This window comes from Calypte anna, chromosome 8 (assembly GCF_003957555.1).
Source record: "Calypte anna isolate BGI_N300 chromosome 8, bCalAnn1_v1.p, whole genome shotgun sequence".
Classification (NCBI taxonomy): domain Eukaryota; kingdom Metazoa; phylum Chordata; class Aves; order Apodiformes; family Trochilidae; genus Calypte; species Calypte anna.
Window position 1 is genome coordinate 248840 of NC_044254.1, and position 23227 is coordinate 272066.

At 50.5% G+C, this 23227-nt stretch overlaps 1 protein-coding gene across 1 annotated transcript in view; it reads left to right on the forward strand.

Annotated features, from left to right (window-relative positions):
• Nucleotides 1-12764: 12764 nt before the first annotated feature.
• The window catches only part of XPR1 (xenotropic and polytropic retrovirus receptor 1), an 87800-nt gene continuing 77337 nt past the window's right edge, over nucleotides 12765-23227 (forward strand). Inside the window, exons 1-2 of the mRNA XM_030455782.1 lie at nucleotides 12765-12918; nucleotides 19237-19288. Of these exons, the coding sequence (XP_030311642.1) occupies nucleotides 12850-12918; nucleotides 19237-19288 (121 nt within the window). The 5' untranslated portion in view covers nucleotides 12765-12849. The remainder of the gene's footprint in view (nucleotides 12919-19236; nucleotides 19289-23227) is intronic.

A 23227-nucleotide genomic window follows, 5' to 3' on the forward strand; every position in this document is an offset into this window, starting at 1 on the left:
CGCCACAACCGTCCCCCCTTGCACCTCGGTACGCGACAACGGGGCCGCCCGCCAGAAACGAGTGCCGCGGCCGACGGTTCCGGGGCGGCGGCGGGTCGGAGGGCAGCGGGGCACATCCCCCCGCCTTGGCCCCCCCAACCCCGCGCTCGGCTGCGGGAACCCCGCGGCCGCGGCTCTGCTGCGGGGCTGCAGGCAAACACCTGCGGGGGGGGCTGTCCGCACCCTTGCGCTTTTTATAACCTTTGCCAAACGTGAGCCCCTCCGCACCCCCAAACCCCCCCCTTGGCGCTCGGCGGGCATCCCCGAGCTCCTGTCCCGGGGACCGACGCCGCTGCCCAGCCGGGGGCAGACCCGCGGGCAGACCCGCCGCTGCCTCCCCCGATGCCGCTAGAGGGCACTCGCGGGCCGCCCGCGGCTCCCCAGCCCGTTCCGGCCAGAGACCCTCCCGGAGCGAGGGGCCGGGGGCGGCTGTGCCCGCATCCTCCCGGGGGCCGAGGGGCCCGGGGTGGGGGCTGTGCCTGTCCTGCCCAGCACTCCGGGGAGTCCCGGCCAAGCTCCGGCCCAAAGCCTGGTTTATATTTAGCCCGGGCGGAAAGTTTCTCCCCCCGTCCCTGGCACAGCTGTCGAATCCATCTGCCTCCTCCACCCCCCGCCTCAGCAAATGGCAGCCCCGAGTCCCGTCGGGGAAGCCTGAAGGATCGCCCTGGTTCATGTCCCAGACACCACAGGCTCGTTCCCGCAGCCTGGGGGCAATGCACGCACCCGTCTGCCCATCCTGGGGCTTGCAGGAGTTGTGTCCAGAAAAGACCTTCCATCCGAGTCAGGGGTTGCCTGGCTTTTTATTCTCTTACTCCCTTCACAAGCCCCATTGGGTGCTGGAAGGGGAAAAAAAGCCCAGACATGGCCAGCACAGCAAGTGGGAGCATCACTGGGGTACCTGGACCATCTTCAGTACCACCTGCACTCTCTCAGCAGACCACCAAGCCATAAAGGCCCCAGCCCTGGGCTGTGAGTGCAGAAAGGGGGTTGGGGTCCTACCATGGGAGCACGGACACGCTGGACCAGCCCTACATGAGGGAAAAATGGACTCCTGGATCCCACCTGTGGAGGAAGGGCAGTGGGACTCTGTACCAGAGCTGAGATGGGCTCTTCTGTTCCAGATCCAGCAGGATGCCTGCAAGCATCCATTTTCCCCTCGGCTGCCTGCTGGGGGCTAAGGGTGCTCTGTGAGCGGGTCTGCAGCCCCTGCAGCCTCCATGCCTGTGCAGGGAGGGACCAAGCCCCGGGGTCAACCCGTAAGAGGGAGAAAGGTGGGCACGGCCTGGCTCTGCTGCTTGCAAATAAAAAAAGAATACCTCCACTCCATTGCGTGACTGACAGCCCGCCCCATAACCAGCCCGCAGTGTTTACAGCCAGCTCATCAGCTCATCCTCCCCGCACTTTGGCTCCGTCCCGCCCGCTGCCTCGCTCCCCAGCATGGGGAACCATCGCCCAGCGTTCGGCAAGGGACAGGCAGCCGGGCAGGATGAAAATCTCTTGGAATAGCTTGGGAAAAGTAACTCGCAGCAAATTAACCGAAGCGCAGCCTCCGCGCCCTCTGCGGCTCGTCTCCATGGTGAGACCTCGGGACTTAGCTCCGTTTCTTTGCTAAAGCTCTTACAGTTCCTGCTACATCTCGCTCACTTTTTCCCTGTTTTTTTTTTCTTTTTTATAGAATGACTGCACCGAGGGCCTGATCCCTCCTCCCACCCCCTCACTTTGTCAGGCGTGGGAGCAGGTTTGATGCAAGGTACCCGTAGAGGTTTTCAGAGCCTGGTATGGAAAACTGAAGATGAGGATGCTGAGCTCAGACATTCTGCTCCTGCTCAGCAGGATGTTTATTTAGTTGCTGGCCACCAGCACCTTGGGAGAGGGCACGACTGGGGCTCAGGGGACACTGGTGCTCTTGTCCTTGTGTCAAATGCTACCCATTTGAACATGAAGGGGTGTGGGGCTGGGAGAGTCTCAGTCATCTCAGTATGAGCTGGGACAAATTCAGCCCATTCTTCCAGCTCTGGGCTGCGAAGTACACAGAACCAGAAGCATTACAGGCACTGAGCAGTAAAAAAAATCGTGCAGGGCCCTTACACTGGCTGCATGTGTGGGTCAGCCCCATATCCCATGCTGGGGTTGCAGAAGCACAATAATAGGCTGTGATGAGCAGTGCTGAACGGGGAAAAAATATCCCTGCATAATTATCATATCCATCCTCTGGGCAGCCTGGAGACCTGTCATTGTCCCTCTGCAGAGGCCACTGAGCACACCAAGCCCTGGGCAGCCTGGACGCGACGTCTGAAGGGAACCCAGTGGCCTAAGCTATGATTAGGGGTTTTTTCTTCCACAACAAAAGAAGGCATCTGAGAGCTAGTTTTCTTATGGCTGTGCATCTTGTTGCAGAGACACCTGTCTAGGGAGAAGGAGCAAGTTGTGGGCCAGGACACATTCTGTGCCCTCTAGACAAGGGGCATGACAGATCTACACCTCTGGTTAATAAATGTCTCCTCAGCTCCTCCAGGCTACTCATTGCATGTTTCCTCATCCCACTGCTCTTTACTCCTTTGTCTTCCTCATTGCTGCTTCTGGAGCAATTTGCTCCCAGTGTCTGCACTCCAGGAGGGGAAGCCTCCTCCCCATTGTGCCTCACACCATGTCCGTGAGGCTGTTCCTGTGCTCATGAGACAGAAGGGGCCAAGGAGGAACCATCTCCTGCCTGAGCCTTTGCCTTTGCCAAACATCCCTGTGAGGCACCATCAGGGACTTCCAGGCTGGGACTGGTCTGATGAAACCTGGTGATAGCTGCCTGCCAAAGCCTTCTCTTGGCAGGACACCAGGCTAATGGCCAAGAGTTTTTTCTGTTGGCCCTCATGATCACAAAGTCTTCCCTGTGAAAAGCAAAGCTGTGGCCTAGGTTTCTGGCAGGTGACACATCGGTGCAATGCTCTGTGTTTTATCCTCCCTCCTCTTCTGTGATGCTTCTACCTCTTGCATCTGTTCTGGGTTCTGCACTGAGAAGGTCCTTTCAGTGCTCTGAGGGGATCCCCAAACTCCACATCCCCTGTGCAGGAAGCAGAACTTTTGGGAGCCAATAGATGCTGCAGCAGCCAGGAACATGGCTGCACGAGCCATGCCCCCTGTCCCTGACAAGGGAGATGATTTCCATGCAATGGAAATGGAGTCACAGGCAATGGGAAACCAGAATTCAATACTGGGTGGGGAAGAAGCTGAACAAGGGGCTAAGGTCTCTGCCCTGACATAAGCAAGATCTCCCTTTCATGCATCACCTCCTCCGAGTTGGGCTCCCTTACACACTTAACCTGCATTCATTACTGCACTGGGGACGTTTGTTTGTGTGTGAGAAAGAGGGTCTGGGAGAAAAATCTGTAATTAGCACATCCATCATTGAGGGTTTTTTAGATATCAATAAAACATCGATTGCCTCCTTCCATAAATTCCCATGCCGTGGTGAATACAAATCAGTAGCTGTGATGGAAAAGGAATGCATAACCCCCTTCAGAAGTGCATAAATCTCCCCCTCTGTCTGGCATATCATTAAACCTCCTAAATACTGATGGAAAAACTCCTCTGCCAGGTGCCAAGTGCTATATCAGCATCAGGGTTGCAACACCACAGCTGGGTGGAGGTTCAAAGGTTGCAGCCAGAGCTGTGCAAATAGTGGATTTTTCTGTGGAGGGAGATGTCTCACCACAAAGTCCTTTTTGTTTGGAGCAGTCAGCTGAAATTTTGTACAGGATTTTGTTTTCTAAATTCAATGAAACACATGAGAAATTTCAGCTTGGTTTGGTGTAGAGTGTTTTGCTTGTGAAACAGACACAAATGATTCATTTCTCTTTTGCTTTATTCAGCCTCCCAACCCATTCATCCCTTTCCCATCTTCTTTCACGTGTTTTGTTTTGAAACAAAGCCCTAGGTGCTCTAATTGAAAATAGCAAAATAAGAAGTCAATTATTATGGTATTGTTGGTTGTTGTTTGTTTGAGGTTTTTTTCACCTAACCTAATTATGAAATTGATAATTGATTCTTCTAGATATCTCAGTTCCACTGAAACCATGTTGAGAAGACAGAGGTGCTCAGTAGGAAAGAGCCACCAATGTCTGGCTGATGCCTCCGTGCTCCCCTGCCTCTTGCCAACCCCTCCTTGCCTCAGATCTCCACATGGTAGCAGACAACAACTCATGGCTCCATTTGTCACTGCAAGGCCACAGATGCCCCTCATTTGTCTCTCCATCTCTCCCAGGCAAGGCCCCCTGAATCCCTCTGGTACCCAGGTCCCAAATTCCCTGGCAGCTCCCTGGCCACTGCTGCTCCTGGCACCTTGGTGCTTTCTTGTCTGGCATGCACTGAACATCTGACAGGCAACAGCAGATCAACCCTGGTGTTGGCAAGATGTGACCAGCAGCAACCTGCTGGGCTCTGCAGCCCACCTTGGGGTTACCTGGGGCCACTGGCAGCATTTCTCCCTGGCAAGCGCTTGGACCTGCTGCCTGTTCTGGGACAATCCCCCTCATGCCATGGAGATGAGCACCAGCTGATGTATTCAATGAGCTCTCCTGCCTGGGGACCACCCTGCATCCCTCCCCAAACCTTCCTGCCTGGGGAGCACCCTGCAGCCCTCCCCAAAACTCTTCCTGAGCACTGCCTGTGGGTGACGAGACCCATCAGACTGTGGACCATCCACCTCCCCTCGAGGGGGCACAGCTCTGGAAAAGCCTCTCCCAGCCCTTTCCCTCTCCCCCAGTGAGGAGCGATCGAAGGGAGTGCCGGTAATTGCAGCTGTCAGCAGGAACAATCACAGCACTGCCGTTTTAAATGGCTCCAGCCTGACTTTTACTTACTGATTTTACCTCACGTGATGTTACAAGCCGTGCAAGGAAAGAACTTGCATCGCAGAAAAGCAATTGAACCTTCCAGCTCTGCTGAAGATTTATGGATTGTTTTGGCTGTAAAATAGAGCTGGCAGGGCTCTGCAGAGTGGCTGCAGGTCAGCACGTCCTGACCAGGCAGGCTGGAGTGGCTGGGAGGAAGGGGATACTTGGTGTCCCTTCCACATCACCCCACCAGGGATGAGCCTGGGCATCAGAGCCCCTTTCCCTGTCAGCTCAGTGCTCCCTGTGTGAAAGGGAGGGGGTTTAGGCTTATTTCTGCCACACATAAAAAACTAATGATGATGTCTGGAGCCAGAGAGGGGCTGCAGTGAAAGGTGGTCTCAGGCTGTAGAAGAAACTCTTGCCAAATCTGATGACATTGAGCAGAGGCACAGAGAAATGCTGGGGTGGGGGCTTGGGGGGTTTGGTTCTGCATCCATGTGTTTTGCAGCAGCAAGACTGATTTCTGTGGCAAGGACAAAGCCAGACTGTGTCTGCTCCATCACAGACCAGAGCTGATGTTTTCCCAGCAGCTGCCTGGGACCTGATGCAGGGTCCCCAGCCCGGACCCAGCCCGGCCACTCCACAGCCCATGGCTGGGCTGGGAACCCAGGGGCTATGCCACCTCAGTGGTGGCCCTGAGCCACAAGGACTTTTGGGATGTGTCCCCACTTGTTTTAACTGATTCCTTCCAGTCTGACATCTTTCCTGAGGCTGCAGGAGCTGGAGCTGTGTGTTACACCACCTATGGACAGTTCAAGCTGAGCCCTCATCATAGAATCATAGAATTGTTTTAGTTGGAAAAGACCTTTAGGATCATCATGTCTCACTGGTCCAGCATTGCCAGGGCCACCACTCATCCATGTCCCTCAGCACCACATCTCCATGGCTTTTAAATCCCTCCGGGGGTGAGGACTCCACCATTACCCTGGACAGCCTTGGCCAGGGCACAACAACCCTCTGGGTGAAGAAATAGTTCTTAATATCCAATCTAAACTTCCCCTGGCACAACCTGAGGCCATTTCCTCCTGCTCTTGTACACATAATTTGGGAGAAGTTGCATAAGGGAGTGATCTGGAGATTCACAATTCCTCCCAGGCCAGGAAAGACCCTCCATAGAGAAACAGCCTAAGCCCATGCTGTGCCAGGAGATCACCAGATGGACTCACGGGGGACAAGGTCTCTCCCCTCCAACAGGAGCTGACCTTCTGAGGATGCTCATGATGCAGGGCTTGGTGGCAAGGCTTGGAGCTCCAGCCAGCCAGGATCAAGCCAGGTTTGGCAGGAGCAGCTGGTGTTTTCCTAACACAACTCCTGCAGATAGGAAGCCTGTGGCCTTCTGTGCACTTTGATAAGGTTCAGAGGTTGTTAGAAAAACACAGATCTAAGGCAGGGTTTCCAGAAACTCCCAGGAAGCCCCACCAGGTCTGGAGATTTCTGCCACAGAGATTACCACGCACCTCAGCCTCTCCTGCACTTGCTTTTTGTTGCCTTCACACATGGTGGGTAAGGGACACCAGTTCAGGGCAGAGAATCATAGTGACATCTCCTCTGGTCTGTGGTTACGCCAGAGCGTGGTGTTACACGAGTGTGTGTCAGCAATAGTGTGGCCAGCAGGACCAGGGCAGGGAGCATCCCCCCTGTGCTCTGCCCTGGTGAGACTGCAGCTCGAATTCTAGGGTCAGTCCTGGGCCCCTCACAACAAGAAGGACACAGAATTTCCAGAAAAGGGCAAAGGAGCTGGGGAAGGGTCTGGAGAATAAGTTTCATGAAGAGGAACTGAGGGAACTGGGGGTGTTCAGCCTGGAGAAAAGGAGTCTGAGAGGAGACCTTATTGCTCTCTACAACTCTGAAAGAAGGTTGGAGCTGGTGGGAGTGTTGGTCTCTTCTCCCAAGTAACACATGGTAGAACAAGAGGAAGCATCCTCCAGTTGCACCAGGAGAGGTTTAAATTAGGTATTAGTTACAACTTTTTCACCCAAAGGGTTGTCTGGCCCTGGAGCAGGCTGCCCAGGGCAGTGGTGAGGTCACCGTCCCTGGAGAGGTTTCAGAGCTGTGGAGATGTGGTGTTGAGGGACGTGGGGTAGTGGTGGCCTTGGCAGTTCTGGGGTCATGGTGGGACTTAATGATCTTAAAGGCCTTTTCCAACCAAAATGATTCCACATTTCTATGGTGTCCTCTTTCCAGCAGGGACCACTGACCAGACATAAAGTGCCTTTGTGCCAGCACCAAGACACAACCCCAACAATTGTGCCCCATCAGCCCATCAGCCTCAAGGGTGGCACAGAAAGGGGGGGTTTCCCCAGCCCTGCCCCACACCCCGGGACCCAGTGGGCTCTGTAGCAGAGGAAGGGAGAGAACTGCTCGGTGTGGGCTCCTGCCTGGGCAGAGGGAAGGATGGAGAGGGGTGGTCACTGGTGCAAAGGACAGGGTGCCACTGCCAGCCCTGCCCTGTCACCTCACTGTGCTTGTGGCACCTCAGTGCCCACAGCACCAGTACCTCCAGTGCCCCCACAGGCCATGGCTCCTTCATGACCCACCACGACTCCAACATGGCAGCGCTGTTGGCAGTGGCAGCAGCTCCAGGGACCCTATTTTTTGTCCCACGTCACCTCCCTCCCTGTTGTGTGGCAGGGTGCTCTCACCCTTCCTCTTCCTCCCCCTGCCAGGGTATAACCTCCCAGAGATCAGCCAGCAGCCAGGATGGGGAGGTGGGAGTGTGTGTAACGAGGCAAGAGGGACTGGGGTAAAGAGGATGGGACAGTCCCAAGGCCACCTGGCACTTCACCAGCCTCTGTTCCCTGGAAGATATATCAAAGGGATAAGGGTCCATCCTGCCCCAGGGCACACAGACATGGCTGAGGGTATGGATGCTACCCCAGCAAGGAGAGGGATTTAGCAGTGGGACAGCCCCAGGGACAGAGCAGGGAGGGCAGAGGCTCTTCCCAGGGCTCTCCTGGGAGCAGCCCAGGAACCTCAGGCACTCAGAGGAAGCAGCTCTTGTTTCTTCTCTAATTTTAGACTGTTTCAGGGTGTTCAGTTTTCTTAACCACTGGTCAGCTGCTGTCTCCTCACACAAAGCAAGTGTGCATAAATGAAACCAGACACAGATATATACGTATTGGGAGCCATCCAGGAGCAATCACTTCCCTGCCAGCAAAGGGTGTGAAGCCCCCATCTGTTCCTGGTTGCAAGACAGCACAGAAAGTCCCCAGCCCAGCCACAGCCAGCACAGCTCCTCTGGGCTTGTCCCTCTGCCTCCATGAGGAACACAGCGCAGCAGTAGGGCTGGGGAATGGTTGGGCAGATGGCTTTTTTTTCATATTCCCTGGCTGAATTTCCAAACAGGAGACCCTGCGAGGGGAGTGCATGGGAGGGGTGTGAGTGGCAGGGAGCTGGAGTCCTGCTCATGGATGTGTGTCTGCTGTCTGTGAGTCAGGCTGTCCCCAGCATGCTCTGGCGTGCCAGGCAAGGGGTTGTGACAGCCCCACTGCCCCCCAGGGCATCTCCCAGCAAAGGGGAGCTGCTGTCTCTTCAGCTTTTTGGTCCATGGTTCTGCATCCCTGCGTGTTTTGGTAGCATTTGTGCCTCTACACGCAGGCTTGCAGCCAGCCCTGTGTTGTTGCCTGACCTCAGGATTTTTAACATCAGGCATCTTGAGACTGGCTCAGCAATGTACGGGCCAAATCCTGCCCCAGAGAGTGCAGGGGAGGCAACACACGGGCTACTGCCCATAGCCTGGTGGCTGAGGACGTGGCTGTCCCATCCCTGAGGGTGGATGTTCAGGATCTGGATACCTAAATCCACCTCTGTGATGGGCTCAATTTGATCCTGGTGGATCAAATTCAGACAGGGGGTGAAATGAGCTACCCACAGCCAAAATGGGGGGAGGCATGTCCCCTCCTGGCAGGTCTCACCCTGGCTCCCACTGAAACGGGGATTAAAGCATCACCTTACACTGCTCAGAAGTGTTGTGGGGTGTCATGAGTGCTGGGACAGAGCTTGGAAGAGGCTGGATCAGTACCAACATCCCTGTCACTGGAGTCAGGCTCATCCGGGGCACTAGTACTGCCTAGAAACCTGTCCTCCTTCTGGCTTAAAAAATCTGCTGCAGGCAACTTGTCTGGGTGCATAAATGTCCCTTTGATTCTTGGAGGATCGGGCTGTGCCACTCCCGGTCTGTGCCCTGCCTCTGCCCTGGGGACCGAGGCCCCGGCATGTGAAAAATCAACAGCTTCAGCTCAGGCTGCCGGAGGATTTGTGCATTTTGCACCACGCTCTCTGGGAAATCTAAGATATCGATGGCATTTCTCAAGGCTGGTGTCGATGGAGCAGATTCCGGGAGTGCTGGGGGCTGGCTGGAGCACGTCCAAAGCCCAGGGCTGCTGCTCTATCAGTCCCGGCAGGCAGAGCAGCATCTCCTGGTGGCATTTACTAAATCCCCTCCGTTCCACACCAAGATTGCCCCCAGCCTGCTTTTACTTCCTGATTTATGTATTCTGCCCTTGTTTTTCTTCCAAGCAGAGGCAGTGAAGCCCCTGGTCCTCCCTTGGGAGCAGGAATCAATCACCTCCTGTGCAGGACAGGGCAGGATGTGGGGAGGAGCCACCCCCTGGCCAAGACCCCAGGCCGGGGGCACGCTGCTGCTCCTGGCCCCGGGCAGAATTTCTTCTGGTTTCGGTGAAGAATAGATGAATTTATCCTCCCAGCTGCCCCCGATGTTGACTCTCCCAGCGATCCAGGCTCAGCACGTCCTGTTCTTGCCTATGGGGCCAGGTCATGCTGCTAAGGTATCCCTTCCCATGACAAACCCAGCCCCTGAATATCAAGGGGTCTTAAAGTCACTTGCCTGGGAAGGAGGTGGGAGGAGAGGTGTAGGAATGGTTGTCTGTGGTGTCCTGCATTGTTTTCCTGCTATGGAAAGCCCTCCCTTTGTGATTTTTATGCCATTTTATGCCATTAAAGAAAATTTTCCCTTCTCAAGACTCTTTTTCAAAAGCTTTTTTGACAACTCCTTCTTTGCAGCAATGCAGGATCTTTAAAAGTATAATCTTTTTTTTTTTTTCCTAGAAAAAAACCCCACCAGGCTATTTATAAATTATTCTATATTCTCTCAACAAAGCAAGTGCCAGACTGCACTGGCGGAAAGCCCACTCCCAACTTCTCCTTTTAAAATAAGGTTTGAAAAATGTAAATAGCATTGCTTCTGTTATTTTTTCCTCGCTGCAACAGCATGGGGGAAAATCACAATGAAAATTCTTCCCTGGGAGAGTGAGAGAAGAGGGGAATGTGGCAGCCTGCTGCAAGTGAGACACAGGGAAAGGGATCCAGACCCAAGGGATGAGGACTCATTGCCTTGGCTGGATACTCATTGCCTTCATTCCCCCTGCCTGCCCTCCAGACCAGCCGAGGGCAGGCAGGCAGCCACGGCCTTTCCTCTTGCATTTAAGGCTTCTCCTTCTCGCCTTCCTCCACCCCCTGGATGGAAACATTTTTTAGGAGCTGGAAAGCCCTGAGTCCCAGCAGAGCAGGAAAACACTGTCAGAATGCCAAGCGTGGTTCCAAAGCATTCCTGATAACGGGGGCAGGGGTTTGCCAATCAGATACTGAAACAGAGCTGTCGGTGGAGAACACGGCCATGGGGAGTGAGGAGTCCAGCCTCTGCTATCACCTATCTTTGTTTAACAAGTAGAAGTAGCTTGCATATTTAAGTAGCTGCAGGGCCTCAGGCATTATTTCTTCTGGTTTTGACAGAGATGAGATGATTATTGGTATAAACAGCACTTATTAAATAGACACACAACATTTATTGGTATGAAATAGCATTCCTCGGTGGGTAAAAACCTCTCTGAGGCACAAAGGGGAGGGGGGGTCACTAGTTAGTTCCAGGTGCTGAATTTGCAAGCTGCCATAGCAGAAGATACTCACTTGAGACATCATGGTACAGTTTTCATGCACTGCATCCAGCAAGTAACAAAGAGAATATTCCTTTCTTAAATGGTTCTCCTCCTCCACTGAGGCACTCAGAGGGTCCCAGCCTCACTCCCTGCTCCCTCTGAATCCAGTGCCCCGACCAGGGGGAGAGCCAGCTCCCATCCTCAGCCAGTTTCTCTGGGAAGAGGCCCACAGAGGCAAGGTGATAAAAAGCCAGAGACCTGCTAGATGTGGAGTCAAGCTGTGGCACAGTGGTTACCCGGAGCTGAGGTCAGCGCTGGGCAGGCTGCTGAGTGGGAAGTTTCGGATGAAGGGCACTAGAGCTCTGCTCATTAAATGGTTTTTCTGCAAACATAATTAAGAGATGTTATCAGTGAGCTGTGCTGCTGCACGGGATGCTGTCGCTGCCCAGTGCCTCTCGGCACGGGTAGGAGTGCTTGCAAATCCCAGGAGGTCCCCGGGCCGGTAACAGGGCCCCGGAAAATGCCGGCAGGAGGAGAGTTCTGTTCCTGAGCGTGTGGGTAGGAGCGGTGCCGGGGGGCGACAAGGACCTGTGCTGCTTGGGGGCTGGGGAAAAGCTGGAAACCAAAGTGGTGCCAGGGGCTGGGAAACAAAGATGAATCCCAAAGATGAATCTGGACGCTGGGGATGGGCAGGATTCGGGCCAGTGGGATAACTAGGGATAAGGGCTGCAGCCTGCTCTGAATGGCTCCCAGGTGGTCTCTGAGAAGGTCCCACTGGGCACGGCACACACTGGTGAGTGGGATGGGTGGTCCAAAGGCAAAGGATTTTTTGATCATACAACTTTTGAAGAATTTTCCCAATTTTAATTCCCTTTCTCCTCCCTTCCTCCTTTTCACTTGCACTGCCTTCTCTTCCTTTCCTCCTGCTTCTTGTGGCCTGTCACCCCAATTTCCTTCCTCTCTCCACTCTTACAAATTTTTCTTTTGTCTTCTCCTACTCTTCTCCTTCATCTCCATCTTTCCTCTCTCCTTTCCCTGGCTGGTACCTCCCATCCTGCCACCTCCTCCCCCCATTCACACCATTCTCCTTACCACACTTCTCCCTATGCCATCCCATTCCCATTCCCACCCCCATCCCATTAGCCTCCCCATTCCACCCCCATCTCTCTCTCAACCCATCCTCATCCCATTCCTATCGCATCTCCATTCCCATTCCCCTTCCATCTCCCTCTTATCCCATCCCCATTCCACCTCCATCCCATTCGCATCTGATACCATCCCCTTTCCATCCCTATTCCACCCCCTCTCCGTCCCATCCTATTTCCATCCCTATCTCCATCCCATCCCCATCCCCCCCCATCTCCATCTCCATCCCATTCCCATTTCACCCCACCTTCATCCCATCCCCATTCCATTTCCATCCCCATTTCTCCCCATCTCCCATTCCCATCGTCATTCCCCCCATGGCCATCCCATCCCATCCCATCCCGCCGCCACTGGCTCAGGATCCGAACCGGGGCTGTCCCCGCTCCGGCGGGGCTGGGCTGGCGGGGCCGCAGTTGCCCCCCCTGCTACAAACCGACCCCCAAATGCCGGACGGAGGCTGCTGGGGGGCTCCGGGGCATCCCGGCCGCTGCCGCCCCCCCACACCGCCCCACGCCCCGCCCCTCTCGGGCCCCGCCCCGCGCGGCGGTGGGCGGCGGCGGCGGTTGCCGTGGCGATGGCGCGTGCCGGCGGCCGGTTGGCTGCCGGGGCGGCTGACGGGCGGGAGGCGGCGGCGGGGCGGCAGGACGGGGAAGATGGCGGCGGCGGCGGAGGAGGCGGTGGCGGCAGCGGCGGGGCGGCGCTGAGGAGGCCCGAGGCGGGCTGAGGAGTGGCGGGGCCGGGCGGGCGGGGGCCCATGTGTGGTGGCGGCGGCCCCCCCCCCGCCCCCCACTACCGGCGGCGGCGGCCCCGTGGCAGCCAAGCGCTGCTGAGCGGCGGCTCCGCGGGCGCAGAGCGAGCGCGGCCCCGGCCCGGCGGCGGCAGAGATGAAGTTCGCCGAGCACCTCGCGGCGCACATCACCCCCGAGTGGCGGAAGCAGTACATCCAGTATGAGGTAGGGCCGCGCCGCCTCGGCCGCTGCCCCCGGGCTGCTCGGCGCCCGTCTGTGTCTGTGTGTGTGTGAAGCCCCCGTCCCCCGCCAGCGGCCGGTGCCCGGGAAGGGCCGCCCAGGCTGCACGGCTCCCCCCCGGCAGGCAGCGGCCGTGACACGGCGTCCCGCGGCTCCCCGCTGGGCTCCTCGGCGGGAGGACGGGGTTAACCCCCGGCGCTGCGGAGGTCACGGCTCTGGCCGGCCCCGGCAGCTCGGGACGGCTTGGAAGCGAAGCGGCGTTTCGTTAATTAATTAATTAATCGTTGCCTGTAACCTTTTGGGGAAGGGCAAAGGTCCCGCTGTAGAGGCAGCGGGAGGGCGGTGTGGCTCCCCGGCATCCCCCGCTCCGGTGCCCCACCGCAGCCCCACTCCGGGTACCGGTACCGGCCGGTGGCAGTCGGTATTTTCAGTCATTTCTCGGTACCGCCGCCAGTTCTCAGCACCGGCGGGGGTGACTTTGAGCGGCGACTCGCAGCCGCCCTCAGGCTGCCAAGGGCGGGATCCAGGGGCCCGCGGGCACCCAGCGCCGGCAGCCGGAGGCCCAGCCCGCCCTTCCCGCAGGAACGGGCCACGGCCAGGCTCGGGAAGGCGGACAGCTTCCCCCGGTGGCCTAAAGGCATCGGCTGCTTGTTTGTGGTGGTGAAACAAGGCTGGGGAGGCTTTGCATCTTCCCACTGCATACTCGATGCAGGTGAAGTGGCTGAGCCGGGACATGTGTGGCCACTGCTTTACACCAAGTTCTGCTGCACTAATCATGAATTCTTGGCAGAACACAGCTTCTCAGTTTTGGTCATGTCAGCTTTGGGAAGGTCACAGTGATTGCTTAGCTTCAGGTTTATGGTTTATTCAGTTTAACTAGATGGAGCTCAGGGTGGTCGTTTGCAGCAGAACCTCTTCATGGGGAGCCAGCGATGTGGGGTCTTTCCCACAAGTAACTGTTAATCCTAGGCTATAGAAAGCTGGTTAAAGGAGAGCCTAAACAATAGGCAAACTTCTTAGCTGAGTTAGTTGTACAACATTTGTTATCATTTGAAGGCCTGTTTTTTTTCTCTTTAGGACTATAGTAGCAGTTTATTTCTAGTATCTCTGTTAACTTGTCTGCATTTGCAAGGGAATCACATTTATCATAGCTTGCTTGATTACAGTGTTGCACCTGAAAAGTTTATATCTGCCTTTGTAACTGTTCCTTTGTTTTCCTCTACCTGACTGCAAAGGAATGGATGTTTAAATAAAAAATGCAGCTGGATTGGACTTCTGAACAAAAGTGTGATCTTCCTCAGTTGTTTATAGAACTAGCTGACCAAATAATGCATCAGTCTTTGAGGAGGAAATCCATTGTCTTGATAAAATAAAATACCAGCCTGGTTCTGCATCGTGTCTCTGATGGGTTGTCTGTGCAAGAGTTTTCTCTTCTGTGTGGGAACAGAAAACTTGCAAATCCCTAAGAGAAGGCCTGGAGGTGGGTTGGAGAGGAAAGCAGGGAGGAAATAAAAAGGCAAAAGATTTGTCTGCCTGCTGACCTGACAGATGTAGAGGGAGGGCAAAGAAGACCCAGTGAACTATGACACCTTGATTAATGTGTGAAGAACTCTGCTGCTTATTGGCCACTGTTTTCATTATAGGAGGTTAATTTTCAGGTGTTTAACTAGGACAGTATCATTATGTCATTCTCCCTTCCCCCATCCCAATTTAAAATAAAGGTGGATTTCAGTAAAAACTTCGAAGATGTTATTCCTTCTAGACTTCCAGTAACCTCCTCCTTGGATAAACAGCTTAATGTAGAGTGAATTAAAATAAAACCCCCACCTTCCTTTTTAGTAATAAGTTTCCAAACTCTTTGTTTCCCTTGTTGCAGCTGGCTGGATGTGAGTCAGCCTCCTGCTGATGCGTACAGTAATGGAATAGTCTGGCATTTATTATTCAGTAACTGGGGGTCGTGTGGGTGTGGTGCATAAAAGGCTGGCACTACCTTGGTTTACTTGTTGGTTATACTTGAGGCAAAAAGCATACAGCCCTCCTTTGTCAAGAAAGATGTGGAGTTGCTGGTTAACAAACGTAAGGCTGAATGCCCCTTGTGTGCACCATGGCTTACAGCACATATTAAGGTAGAATTTAAGAGATATTTATGTATTTAATGGCATTATTATGTTTCTTCATATGACAGCTTTTATCTTTTCTTTCTTACTATAAACAGTAATCAAGCACTGTTTCAGAGAGAGAAATTCTGTCCTGTTTTTTACCTCTGAAAAGATTATACCTGTTTCCAGGGACCTCCCATGTCAAGTTCAAGATGCTGATGAAAGGAGTAGAGGATGGTATAGAAATGGCTTCCCTTAAGCCATTCTGTCTCAAAGCTTATATGCAGTCATCTTATTTGTCCATGCTGATGTTTGCAGTTATTTCCATTGGAGAGCAGGTGACTCATGCAGTTGGACAGCCCTGAAGTGTGGTGAGACTCAGGTAGCCTGCGAGTTCCTTCCCAGGTGAAGTGTCTCTGGTTTGGTGGGATGTGCAGCACATGTGGCTGTGAGGAGCTTTGCTTCACATAAAGTGCCAGTGAAACTAGGAGAAGGGTGTCATCTGTAGCTGAGGATGTCAGGAAGAAGAATGAGACTGCTGTGTTTTGAATACCTAAAAAGGTGTTTTTCACCTTCAGATGGTCTTTAACAATTTACAGTCCTCAGAGTTCTTGCCATTAATGTAATCTTTCCCTCCAATGGTATTATTATTATATCTATATGTGTAGGCTTAGGGAAGATATTTGACCAGTGGAAGAGCTTTAAGGAGAAAAATCCATTCGCTTTCTTTATATAGGAAAAAACCAATTATACTTGGATAGTTATGGCTTAGATTCTTATTTTCTTTCAGCCAAAGCTCTGCAGTGACTTTTACTGTATGTCTGCTTTCTGGGAAAGAGCACTTGGCTCGTAGGAAAGAGCAAAATGATGATGTATGCTGTTCTGTTTCATTCAGCCTTTCACAAAGACATTGACCATGACTGGGGCACCATTAACATGGGGCTTTACACAACCCTTGGTTGACTTGGAAATTTGAAACAGAAAGTTAAACCATTCTAAAGATTGCATGAAAGGATGGAAATTTTCTGTTGCATTTACTGAGCAAACTTAATTCAGGTGATGGTTCTTGAGACTTCTGTGCAGAGGATTAGGGGGGCTCTGTGTGAGGGCCAGGGGCAGTAATGCAATACATGATACCAATGTGAAGGGATGTTTTTACTGCTGAGGTACTTCCCTGCATTGAATGGGAATTTTCATGTGCAGTGAATTTATTGGGGTGTTAGTTCCCTGTTTACCTATAAACCAAGCTGCAGCCTTCTTTTGCTCTCATGTCCATCCCTGCAGTATTGTAGGAGAAAGGAGAGTGTTGCTTAGATCTCCATGTCCAGCTGGTGGCAATTCGGTGATGTTCTGCAGTTGCCAGATGGCAGTTCTGTCTCAGCTGATATGGTCTGGGTTTGTTTATCTGCATGTAGAACTCTGGTGGTATTTTTAAAGAAAAGGTGCTCCATACCTTTGAAATGGCAGCACCTGAGGAAGAAGGAGAATCAGGACAGGTATTACAGGTGCAAAGTTCATGGGAGAGATGGGTAAAAGGTAGGAGGAGCAGGCATGCCTTTCCAGGAGTCTCCAGGTTTTAGGTGCTTTTGCCCCTGGAGAAGAGGAACAGGTTGCTGAGTTTTAGAGGTCGTTTCTCCAAGACAAAACTTGCAGAAGGAAGTCAGGAGGGAAACCGGAACCCAGAGTGGAGGTAGCAGCTCTCCTTCAGAGCCTTCCCTCCAGAAACAGGCTTTCTGGTTTTGGGACAGGGCCAATTCTGCTTGTCAAACCCTGCTTCATGATAGGCAGTTCACACCCAGGCTTGCCACCTCCTGACACAAATCTGTTGTGCTATTTCCCTATTTGTCCTTCCGCCTGTTAGCGGACGAGCTCAGGAGAGCAGAAGCAGTTTGGAATCTACTCGTTTGAAACAGCAGTTTTGCTCAAGTGTTTTGAGGTTTTTGTCCTTGAATTTATTCACTGTTAAGTTTAGACATTTGCATTTTTAAATGTGTTTTCTTCCTTTTTTTTTTTTTCTGTGCTGTGATGCACATTTATACAAGTTTAGTGCAGGTGCAAGATGTGTCACTAGTACAATTTAAAATAAGGAAATAAACCTTTTTGTCTAGTTTGAGGGCAGAAAGGGTCATTCTTAAACATTTGAAGTTGAAGGTGATGGATGACTTCTGGAAACAATTCCTAAAATTCTGTAATCTTGAGGACTAAATAGGTGTGAAAGAGCAGTGAGCCTTTCCCTTTCAGGTTATTGCTCTACCTATATAGGTCAGGTAAGCAGAAATAAAATCTGCTGCCCTGCAGCTGCCAGATTGTAATTTGTCAGTCTGGATGGGAAGAGGCCTGGGGGACAGCTTACACCTGCAGCTTTCAGCATTGTTTAGTGCAGGATTGTCAGCATTGTGGTTCTTTTTAATTGGTATTTAAAATGATGGGTAAAGGCAGAAATAGGAATCGCATTGCGAGGTTACCTCTGGCTGGGTGAAGGGATGGAGGTCTTACTACAGTGACTTTGAATTTTCTGTCTCTTCAGGTTTGTTTATCCTGTTCTGTGTGGTTCGTGGAAAAAGTTTGAGGTAAAGAAGGGTGGTTGATGAGTGGGATGAAAAAGGAGGAAGGCTTTTTGACCACTTGAGGTAGTAGGGAGGCAGATGATGTGCTGCTGACCTGTGAATCATGGTGGGGAGAAAAGGACTGAGGTGGTTGGTAGGAATTTTAAAAAAGCACTGATGGTAGAGGGGAGCTGTGCCACTGGAACAAGGATCACTCGGCAGTGGCTCGCTTGGGAAAACAATTATGCAAGTGACCTGTGCTGGGACCTCTGTGGACACAGGGGCCAGACCTCTGAGAGCTCTCTGAGCTGCTGGTGTAGCCTGCCACCTGAGATACCTTGTGATAAATAGACATGTCCTTTAGACCTTATATTTACTTAACAGAACTGTAACCACCATGTCACAACAATGCTGAGTTTCCAGCTGCTGAGCTTGTGGCTTTTGCCTGGAGGGTATTAGGTTTGGTACTTAGGCTGTGGTGTTTTGACCTGGGGGACAACAACACAGGAGGTGGTAAATGTAGGTGTGTAGGATTCTGGAAGTGTAGGAAATGTTGGGAAATAGCCAGAAGAGACAGGAACTAGAAAGACCTGAAGGACTTTTGTGGTTTAGGTTTCTGTGGGCTAAAAACTAAGAGAAGAAAATCTTATTTTTCACAGCAGCTGAGTGTGAAGCCCATTCACATGAAGTCTGGGCACTAAGCTACCTGTCTTTGTCAAGTGGTGTGGGGTGTGTCTAAATGAACCACTCTGCAGTAGCACTGGGCCTCTTCTGCTGGCTTCTAGTTCCAAAATTATGTCCAGATATTCCTTCAGCCTTGGATCTGAGTTCAGTTTGTTTGACATTTTCTTGTGTTTGTGATGTAAAAGAGCAAATTTTCAGTCTGTGAAGGGAACAATACCAGAGGCTTAAGAACTGTCTGAAAAAAGATCATCTGAAAGGAGCTGCAGGAGATGAGGATTCTGGTGTGGTGCCTCCTTTCTGGCACTGGTAGCAGGAGGGGTGTCTGCCAGGGGTGCTCAGGGTGTAAGATCCCTGTGCCCTGGTCCTGCTGCCAGCACTGCTCCACTCTGTGCAGGGTCACTGGGGGGCAGCCCATGGGTTCTACAGGCTCTGCAGGACTGGTTAATGCTTCTGCCTGCTCTTAATGTTGTCCTTGAGTTTCCACCTCAAGAGAAGGCTGTCACCTCTGGCTCCCTAATCAACTTCATCATGTTGTCTTCAGCTTTTATATTTCTGTGCTCCTATATAACAGGGATAATAAATCCCTGAGGCTGCTTTTCCTCCAATTACCTTGACAAACTCCTTTCTGTGTCACGCAACAGTGATTGGTTTTGTTTTAGTGTGGAGCCTTTAACATCCTACCAACCTGGAAACATTTTTCCAAAGGATGATGTTGATAAACACAGCTGGAAGAATTTTTATAAATTGGTAAGGTAACAGGCTTTAGACAAAGCAGTCAGGAAACATGAACTTGTGTTTCTCTTGTTAACAGAAATACATGTGATAGTGTTCCATAGCTTTCAGTCTCAGTCTGGAGGATAAAAGGGCTTTAATTGCTTTTGTTTTCAAGCAAACATGTAAAAAAAAAGTAAATTTTAATTTTTTTTTTCTTTTTAATACTGACAGTATTTCTGTTCTCTCTCCCTCCATTGCAGACTTTGAAAGAGATGCTATATGCAGCTGTGGACCAGGCCCCTTCTATAGAAGGTAAGCAAGTTGTAACTGAGAAACATGTTTTTCTTGGCTGGACACATAGTCCTGCTACTTGTCTGTCCTCAGTCCTCCTAAATTGGTAAACTTAATACACAATGCCTGGCCTTTCACAGCCTACATGCTATTTTGGATTGGTAGAACTCCTTGTCCTCTGTCATTAGGACAATATATGTCTCTGTGTAGTTCAGGACTCCAGCAGCTGGGTTCCTCCTGCTTATGAGGACATTCACTGGTGGAAGTACTTTCCCCACCACTTGAGAAGAGCCCTTTGTTTTCCTGGGACAGCCACTTCAGGAGGTGACTGCTCCCTGGTTTGGTCCTGGGGAACTGAACTGGAGGAGTCTCATTGTTTTGTTCTGTGTCCCCCACTTGTATGTGCTGCCTCTTGTGTGTGGACATGAGTATATTTTCTTGTTTTCATGTGTTTATTGCCACCGAGTGTTCTGGATTATTTTACTTAAACATTTGGTTTTAAGCTCACTGTGCAGAATTTCTCAGTAGAGCCCTCTGCTTGATCTTCATCCTTCTGTTATCCTTGAAGTACTGAATAGTTTTTGCCTGGATGTTGCATCACTCCCTACATTCTTGCCCTTCGTCTGGATTGCAAACTGTTTTTTAATTTTCTTACCATTATTGTTTACACTTTGATTGCAGTGTAATGTTATTTTCACTGACCTCTTTGCATGTGGCTCTGGGCTTCTCATGTATTTATGGAGCAGATCAACTGCTGCTTCTAGTGCAGTCAGTTGGCCAACATGAATAATGCTAGACACTGTTAATGTTAGCTTATCAACTACTTTCTTTTTACTGATTACAACTGGGAAATGAGGTATGACATTGGGGAAAAAAATGTGGAATAATAGTTTTTGTTTTTAACTCTACCTGCTCATTGATTAGAATTTTTAAACAGAAACTGCAGTAGTTAATAGACTAAGTGTAATGGGAAATTTTGCTAATTTTTCTGCTAATTTTGTTAATCACTCTTTTCTTTAAAGTGCAAGTCCTAGAAGTAGATTTCTAAAGATATTGGTCCTGGAGTCATCTAAAATATGTGGCTAATTGTTGGAAAACTGAGGAAAACTTGCCAGCAACACACTGTCAATAAAAGGAAAATCTTACTGCATTTTTTTGAGTGGCAAAATTGCTTAAGCACAACTCACAAACCTTTCTGCCTGACACCACAAAACTAGTTTTCTAGCTAAGAGGAACTAAAATGTTTTGTGTAGGCCAAACTGATTATTATTAAAGACAGCTTACTAATTTTGTTGTAAGTCTAACATTGTTTCTATGTAAGACTGGAGCATTTACAAGGTGCTTTTTTATTTCCTGGGAGCAAATGGTGTCTGAGCTAATAAAATGTCATAGTCTAGTGTCTGAGCTTGACTCAGTGGGTTTTACTTGTGATATGGAGAATTCAAGGTGGGCTTTGAGTTACTGCAATCTGGGAACAGGATCCTGGATCAGTTTTTGTTCTGTTGGTTGTCTAGTTCCCTGGTGATCCTTCTCATTGCTCTGCACTGAATCCTATCTATGTCCATCTGCTTTGCCCCATTTTCAGGTAGCAAACATAGACTGTGATGGTAATCAAAACCCTGTAGATGTGAATAAGCAAAGTCTGTTAAGGCTGTGTGATAGGAGGAGATTGTTGTAGCTCTCTCCTGACACAGGTGGAAGGTCCTGTGACTCCTTGTGTTTAATGGGTCGTACCAGACTGTATGCATGCTCTTTTTGGCAGTTGCTAGCTGTGCAAGGTGTTCTTTAAGATGTTCAAAAATATGTGGGTTTTTTTCTTTGTTTTTCCTCTGATGTCTGCTTTTATAATGACAGTTTTCTATATACCAGTGTTACTCCTCCAGATGCTCATCATCTTTTTACAAGGCTTTTGCTTGATGAAACCTCACCATCCTTCCACCTGAACAGCATCTGTACAAACTAAATGTTTAGTCTGTTAATTCAGCCTCATAGACATCACTGGAAAGTGTCACCTGATGCTTGATTCCCAGACATATGATGGAACTTGCTTGGTTGGTGTGAGCAGGTACCCCTCCTGAGCTGCTTTTAGGAACAAGCTGTAAGAATTTAGATGTGAAAACCCAGTGTGGTGCTTGCTTTCTCTGAGGCAGAATGTGCAGCACTGCACAAGGATGTACTACTGACCTCACCATGAGCGTGTTGCTTTTTTGGCATTCTTTGTTCCTCCCACTGCTTCCTGTCCCATTTGTCACCTCAGTAAAGCAGGTTACTGGACCACTGTTGCCTGGAGTCCTCCCGATTATTCCACTTGGTGAGCAGATGTGTCTGCATCTCCCCAAGCTCCTTACGATGCAGCTCTTCTTAGCTGCAGTGGAGATGAAAGTGTGGCTGTAAATTATTCATTCTGATTATCTGCTTGAACGGACAGGGTCTACTCTAAATATTATTTCCTAGAATATTTGTCTTTCAGATGTTGAAGTTTAGCCTCTCTTCTAATATGTCTGTAAGCAAATGTTGTAATATCAGATGGTAAGAGAGTATTTGATTTTGTTGTATCCTCTAACTATGGAGATGACATATTCTGCTTAACACCAATCCTGAATTTCAGCAGCACCTTTTGAACTGGCCTCGCTGCTCGCTGAGAGGCTGGAATGATCTAAGAGTACAGGGTGGAGAGTTAGGGGTGCTTGGAGACCCAAAACAAAAATGTTAAAATGGTATCTGATTGGTAGGGGGAAAACTTCAGTGGTGATGGAGGTCCTCTGCTGGTACCTCTGATCTCTGTGTTCACTATTTATTTGTGCTAGATTAGAAAAGCAGGAGGTTCCAGTTTGGGACATTTGGAGAGTGCCAGCACTGGCAGCATGTTCTGTGTGGTTACACCCTTGTTTCTGCTTTCACTAACAGCTACAGATCTTTAGTTTGGCTTCATTTCTCTTACTAAATAAATTAAATGGTATTCTTCAGGTTGATAAGTAATCATAGTGAACAAGCAGAGTGTGGAAAATCACATTCTTTTTTTCCAAAGCAAGTATTGAAGCTGACAGGTTTAATTTGTTACGATCAGATAAGCACTGTAGGATTGATCAAAGGCTTCTAGTTTGTCTGTATATATACAGATGTCTTTTGATTTCAAAATAAACATTTATTTCCAATTGCATAAGCTTACTTTGTGGAGGGTTGAGGTTTTTTTACATGGGTGTGCTTAGGCTTGGGGGAGTCTTCAACAGAAGTGTTTCACATGAGCTGCCATGAAGCAGCACAAGCAGATGAGTGCTTTGTCTTTATTTCACTTGGGTGCACACTCATAAGGGACATGGGGTTCTGGGTCCTGCTGAAGGACACATGTGACTGAAGGTTGGTGTCCTACACCCTAGGTGTTGGTCCTTGAGTCTGTGCAGATTGTAATTCAGTCTGGAGGCCTCTGGATTTTTGATTTGTGTGTAAACTAGAAAAAAAAATCCCATGACAGTCCTCAGTTGGAGACCTGATGTCAGGTGTTGGATTAGCGATAGAAAAACTTGGTTTTGGAGCACAGATGCCATATGAAAATTATCGCAGTGTACTTTGTTCTCAAGTGAAACTCGTTTTTACTGTCCAAAGCAGCACAGCGTTTGCAGCTGGTAGCACTGAGGCTGACCTTGTGCTCCCTGCATCCCTTCAGAGTAGCACAGCCCCACCTCTGCTGTGATGCAGTGACTGCCCTCAGGTACTGGGGGGAACATGGGTTAATGCATGGATTGTACAGATGGCTGTTTCTAAAGGAAATTTTTGTGGGCAGTTGGTGGAAGGGCTGAGCCTCCTCACTCTTTCTGTTTGCTTCGCAGCCTCCTGGATTGATCTGATGCTTCATCTGTGTGCAGAAGCTGGGGAGCTGGTGGTGTTGCTGAGCAAACTTTTTTTTTTTTCCATTGTTTTCTGATGTATTCTGGATAATTTCCTCAGCAGCTCAGAGAGCTT